Source organism: Puntigrus tetrazona, unplaced genomic scaffold (assembly GCF_018831695.1).
Source record: "Puntigrus tetrazona isolate hp1 unplaced genomic scaffold, ASM1883169v1 S000000116, whole genome shotgun sequence".
NCBI classification, from domain to species: Eukaryota; Metazoa; Chordata; class Actinopteri; order Cypriniformes; family Cyprinidae; genus Puntigrus; species Puntigrus tetrazona.
The window spans coordinates 457,501-465,000 of NW_025047793.1; the positions used below are offsets into that span (position 1 = coordinate 457,501).

Genomic DNA, 7,500 nt, shown 5'->3' on the forward strand with positions numbered 1-7,500 from the left:
ATGACCCTTTAAACTACAATAACAAGCAAAATCTCATTTTATATAGAAACTGCACCACTCTTATTAAATGTAGCATTATTTTTTATATTATGTACACAAGCGTTTGTTCGCCAGAGAGTATATTTTGGTCGTCCCGTTACAAATAACAGTCAAACTGGATAATTTTAGAGCTCTAAAATGCTGGAAATTGTGTTTAATGCATGAAAGTCATTGAAAAGCACTTGAATTTCTCTCTTAAAAGGTTGTACAAACCCTAAAAAGAACGAGGTAATGCATTTGACTGTTTCTACCACAACGCTACGGCCATAGTTAGCATTAACGCATTGGTCACAAACTCCATTCCTGGACGGCCACAGCTTCAACCAGCTCCACATCACAGCCGCTTGGAAGTTTCTAGTGAAGCTAAAGACTTGATTCGCTGGATCAGGTGTGCTTGATCAGGGCTGGAGCAAGACTGTGCAGAGCTGTGGGGCTCCAACAGCTGACTCTGAAACCAATTACGCATTAACGCTTCTGCTTTTCTGACGTACGTCAGTACTGTTGACAACAGAATTCTGTGCAGAATGACTCAATTCTCAAACGATTCTTACGATATCTCGTTCCAGTCAAGCGCTTCTCCCTGGATCTCAGGGCTCTGTTCTGTAACAGTGTGGAGGAATCAACTTTGGCTCCGGAGTAAAGCCGTTTTTAATCTCGGACTGGTGTGATTGCGTTTCAGGCATGACCTGATAAACACTAAAACGAAGCACGGTTCGGTTTCGCTTGCCGTTTGAGGTTTCTCTTCTGTCGCGCATGAGTTGAACAACACGGCGGTCGCACCAACGCTCAACGCAAACGCTCACAGAAAAGAGCCGTAATGGCAGAAAAAAAAACTATAGCAAAATGCGAGTACTTGGTTGCAATATCCTATATAAAATATGCAGCAAGTGGCCAAATATATAATATATATATATATATATATATATATATATATATATATATATATATATATATATATATATATATATATAATATATCTATCTATATATATCTATCTGTCTATATCTATCTATATATCTATATATATATATCTACATCTATATCATATATATATATATATATATATATATATATATATATATATATATATATATATATATATATATATATATATATATATATATATATATATATTTTTTTTTTATTATTAAGAGTCTTTTTGTCCGATTAATTTTCATTAATCATGTTTTTTTTTTTTTTTGCATTCCAATTAATCTCAATCAATATGCAGTTATTTAAAAAAAAAAAATCCAGTTAACTATTACAAGCCAATAAAAACATGATAAAAAAAAAAAAAAAAAAAACCTTTTGCAAATAAACTGTAGATGGACAGAAAAATAGAATAAATATTTTAAAGATAATTACATAAATCGTGGATATTTAGTGCAAGCCATAATGGCTGAAGAAAACCATAGCAAAATGCGAGCACTTGGTTGCAATATCCTATATAAAATATGCAGCAAGTGGCCAAAACCAACAGCTGCGAGGTGCCGGGTCCATCAACAGAGATCCGACCCAACCCCAATCAACCTGAGCCCAGCTCAGGTGAGTCGTGGGCCAATCGACAGCAGGTAAGCTGCCCATCGGCATTAATAATGCATCGGCATCCTATCATATTCCCCGGCGCTCTCATTGTGCGAGACAGAGGCCGCATTGAAGCGCTCTCATATCTGACTCCACAGAAAGGGCTCAGAAGTTGGCTGGACTCGCTGACTCCGGGTCTGCTGGCTCGGCTACACTGCGGCTCTATTCACGGCCTCTCAAAGTCTGTCTGTTTCTTTCAGACGCCATGCGAGCGCACAGACTCGGCCCGTCACACGTGGGAGCACATGAAACGTCTCGCGTGATGAGGGACTCCGGGTCAAAAGGTCAGTGGCTTTCAGGACGGCTGGTGGCAGAGCACAAGGGACGTTTGGTTCATTCTTTATTGTTCTCAAAAATCTATGGGTCAGAGTGTCAAGAACACGTCAAGAGCTTGTCTTGGTCATATTTGTCCATAAAATCAAAAAGAAAGAAATAAATTATGCCTCCACCGGCCAGAAAGAAAGAATTGTGTATATCTATCTCTATAATTTTATTTATATATATATATATATATATATATATATATATATATATATATATATATATATATATATATATATATATATATATATATAACAAATAAAAAAAATAACAATTATTATTATTAATAATAATGTATATATATATATATATATATTTTTTTTTTTAAATATATATATATATATATATATATATATAAATATTTAGAATTTATATAAAATTATATAATATATATATAATTTATTTATAAAATAATCTGCATAGAAAAATACATATACATTAATATAAATTGTAGTTATAGATATTTCATAAAACAACAAATATGTATATTACATACATTTAATTTCAGAAATTATATTTATATATAATGTTCAATTGTATACATCACATAAAAAAACCAAACAATTTATTTGCAATTTTATCTTCACATCACAATGCAATCAAAATAAAGTTCCCGTTACATGGTTTTCTGCTCATTTGCGCTTGTTTCTCTCTTAATTTTGGCACACTACAGAATGTAAACGTGTGTGTGAAGACCTTTGGACAAATAAAACCTCCGTTATCATGAAGTGACTCAAGCGAATCAAAACATTAAAGAGGAAATAAAGCGGCGCTGGGATTGATGTCAGAGTACACATGAGCTCCAGCGAGGGCAGATGTAAACCCAGAGCTATTTAAACTCTCAGATGTTCTCTGAACTCAAGTCTTGCGTCAAACACACACACACACACACACACACACACACACACACACACACACACACACACACACACTCACAGACATGCCCCCACGCAGGGCCCCCAGTGTTTCCTGGGAAGAGAAGGGCCAGACAGTGCTGGGCAGAATTGGCTCATGGTTGGCTGCGCTCCAAGGTCGCCAGTCGGCTTGGCCCTGGTTTGAGGCAGTCAGAGTCTCAGAGCAGAGACGCTTCACTAACACACACACACACACACACGATCATGATTTTACATAATGCATATATTAAACAACTGTACTGTTCGAGCTGAGGGAATGAGAAAGGGTCCGATACGTAACATATGGCAAGAAATGATGCAAAAGTGGATCATACACGTCGATAACGTCGAGTGAACAAAACAACAAGTGGCTCCATTTGGATGAAAGAGTTTTTTTTTCTTTTAGAATGACATGAAATTTTGCAAATAAAGTAAATGAATAAATAAATAAAGACCAGAGTCATTTAGAATACTGTTCATAAGATTTGTTAATACTTACAAATTAATAAACCAATACTTATATTGATCAAACATGCATAAAACCAATCAAAAGTGACAGTATATAATGTTATAAAAGATTCAATTTTAAATAATCGCTGTTCTTCTGAAATTATGCATTTACCGAACATTACGGAAAATAAAACGCATCACAAATTCCAGAAAATATGAAGCAGCTCAACCGTTTTCTACATTGATCAAAATCAGAAATGTTTCTTCTGAACGATTTCTGAAGGATCACGCGATGCTTTTAAATCACAGGAATAAATTACAATTTAAAACATTCATACAGAGAAAAAGGGCATTATAAAATGTACAAATATTTAAAAAATTTTAAAATATTTTTGCTCTAATAAATGCAGCCTTAAAATACATATAAAAAATATTTAACCAACTGTTTATTATGAGACTAAACCAATTTTAGGGTGACTTAAAATCTAGACAACCCTAGATGCACAAACGGAGAATGTCAAAATAAATGAGACTTTTAAATGCATTAAGAAAGCATCCAAAAAACCTCATTGAGAAAGCAGCCTCTTTCATGACAAGTTAAGTGTTATTTCTGAGCAAGCGTTTCAAAATGCATCCAGAGGTCTTATGAAAGCATGTCTGAGTGTGTGTTACACTGATGTGGCCCTCCCTCACAGGAGCCACGGTGTCTCTGTCTTATCACTGCGCAACACACACACACACACACACACACAGACACACACAGACACACACACACAGACACACAGCACTGGCCAAACAACAAATTCCACCGCCTCTGTCACTCCGTCCACGTCACACTCGCCTGTCCCTGCTCCCATTCAACACTAAAGAGGGAGAGAGAAAGAAAACGGCAGAGACAGAAAGAGGTAGAGCTCTGCGCAGACAGGCAGTCTGGCCCTTCACGCTTCCTTTGTGTGTGTGTGTGTGTGTGTGTGTGTGTGTGTGGTGGAATAAGGGCCGTCTGTACCAGGGCCGAGGGTACGGAACATCCCTCAAGCACACAGTTGCTCTCTTGGGACTCTGATTCTGATAAGTGTTGCCCACTGCATGCTTGAGTGTGTGTGTGTGTGTGTGTGTGTGTGTGTGTGTGTGTGTGTGTGTGTGTGTGAGCACGAGTCTGGATGTCTAGACTAGAATTTTTCAATCCCAGTCCTGGGGACGCCCAGGACACAAACACAACACACACAGATAAATTGAAAACGTACGAATAGAAATGCACGCACGCACACGCACACGCACACGCACACGCACACACACACGCGCACACACACACACACACACACACACACACACACACACACACACACACACACACACACACACACACACACACGCCAATAAACCACCAGAGAAAGCCCAGCAAAAATCAGAGATGCAGGACTACACAAAATAGACAGTAGACAGAAAAACCCACAGTCATTACATACAGAATTAAAACCTATTTGTAAATAAGTACTGTATATATTCTATATTTTCAAACTTTTTTTTTTTGCTAAAAGAGTTTGTAACAAATTTCTGAATTTATGTACAAATGATTGAAAAATGTAAATTATATGAAAATAATTTAATTTAACAAAACCTATACATATATATATATATATATATATATATACACACACACACACATTATATATATAAGTTAAGATTTTGTTAGATTTCATTTTAAATCAATATTTTTAAAGACATTTTTCACTTACACAAACACACACACACACACATACACACACACACACACACACACACACACACACACACACACAGTGTGCTGAGCATCCCAAAGGACAATCAGTAAAAAACTATATTTATTTTTATTTATACACAAACAAATTTTATTTTTGGGGGGGACAAATTAGTAAAAAAATAATTTTTTTATTAATTAGCGTACCGATATTTTCAATAAGGGTAGAATTATCAATATTCAAATATACTTGAGAGGAGACGAATTCAAAGACGAATCGCGGCTGGTTTTATTATGGAAGCTAAACACAAAGACATCTAGATAAAGCAGTCCCACTCAGATCTGCTCTGTCTGCTGCTCATTCTTCATTCACACCCAGTACGTAGCATACACTGTAAAGCACTACACCAAGAAGGTCTTGCTCCTCCTAACTCCGTTCACACGGAGACGATCAGACAATATCCATCAGCCCATCCACGAGCGACCGTCCTCATTCATCTGCTCATTAACATGATGGACGCCGTCTGTGAGATCCGAAACACTGAACATGTGAAAGGAACACGCAATTAAACGGCACATACCGGCCACTTTTCCGTTGATTTAGGGCGATCAGAGGGGATTGTGGGTAAGGACGGGAAGGTAACGAGGCACGAGGTGCAGATTTATTCCGGTCTTTCAGGCCGTATATCAGACACAGATCTGTGTGATTTCCTGTTCTTCTGCAGATGTCATTAGCGCGCGTGTTATAAAGCGTAATGAATGGCCCTGGAGGAGTCGTTTGAGATAATGAAGACGAGGCCTGACCCGTTCTCAAACATGATCGCTCGCGTGTTCAGACGCTGCTTCCTGCGGCCGGTCAGATCCAGCGCGGCTTCATTCACCGACACGCAGACGACAGCGTAGGACAAACGTCAAATAAGACCAAAAAGCCTCATCTCTGACTTTGTGACATTGTGAAGTTGCGCATATTTAAAAGCGTAAATTTATTAATTATGCATATAAAAATATAGTATATAAAAATATGTATGCACGTATAATGCATATGTAAATACAAATGGCTAAATTTAGAATGGATTTCATTAAAAGAATATTTACATAGTGTGTTTATATAAAATATATAACTAAAAAAATGTTTACTTTATTTAAACAATGCATTTATAAAGTATACTCATAATACTAATATATAATATATATATATATTTTTATATTTTATATTTATATATATATATATATATATATATATATAAAAATAAATAAAAATATAAATTATATATATATATATATATTTATAATTCTTTTAATATTTTCTATTTATATATACCACTATATATATATATATATTTATTTATTTATTTTTTTATATATATATATAATAATACACTGAATGCATACACACACATACACACAAAAGACAAAAAATAAATGCTAATGAACTTTTCTGCTACTACTGTGTGGTGTTTTTTTCGATGGAATACACACAAGGTTGTGTAGAAATATCAGTTATCACGCTGATCATTTATTCATAAAAGCCTTATTAATCATTTCGACCATGGTAACACCTGATGGCACAGATGGCAGTTGTGAGATGCAGTCAGCTGGTGAATTATTAATCCAGCGTGTCTTAAAAGAATTTGTTTTCCTGTCTCTAGGAGGAAGTGAAATGTCACGGTTCCATATTTAGATGCGGCCAGTTATTCTGTTTTGAAAATGGAGCAAATATCAGAGTGGAGAGGTCACACGGGTGGAGAGGTTAAAAGCGGGCGGACGACGCCAGATACGTCACTGATATCTGTGTGCTTACCTTCAGACGCTCTTTAGGGAGGGCCGCTGCACCTTTCTTGATGACCTCTTGAACTCTCTCCACTGACAGGTCACTTCCTGCCTGCTCCAGTCGCTGGCTGAAAAACCCAATCACCTGCCACACACAGTCAATGGCACAACGTCAGTGCGATGACAGGACTGCTGTAAACACTGAAATGATGACGTTTGCACAGTGTGTGAGACGAGACATCCCACAATGCAATGTGTGTAACGTGACGCTCAAGCTCAAGAGAGATGGATGAGACACTTAGACAAAATTATAGCATATCGGTTATTTATCCATCTGTGTGTGTGTGTGTGTGTAGTGTGTATATATATATATATATATATATATATATATATATATATATGTGTGTGTGTGTGTGTGTGTGTGTATATATATATATATATATATGTGTATGTGTATATATATATATATATATATATATATATATATATATATATATATATATATATATATATATATATATATATACACACACACACACACACACACACACACACATACATGTATATACACACACACACACATAATATATTTTTTCCCCACTTTCAATTTCTGATTTTTGGAGATTTCATTATGCAATATATAGTATATATAGTGCAGTGTACTAGTTTTCCATGCATCTCGGGGCTTGGATGCATATTTAAAGCGACCTGTGGATGTATTTTATT

At 36.0% G+C, this 7,500-nt stretch overlaps 1 protein-coding gene across 1 annotated transcript in view; it reads right to left on the reverse strand.

Annotated features, from left to right (window-relative positions):
• Positions 1–7,500, reverse strand: part of dym (dymeclin) — a 64,780-nt gene that overhangs the window by 6,657 nt on the left and 50,623 nt on the right. The window contains exon 16 of the mRNA XM_043229891.1: positions 6,806–6,919. Coding sequence (XP_043085826.1) covers positions 6,806–6,919 — 114 coding nt within the window. The remainder of the gene's footprint in view (positions 1–6,805; positions 6,920–7,500) is intronic.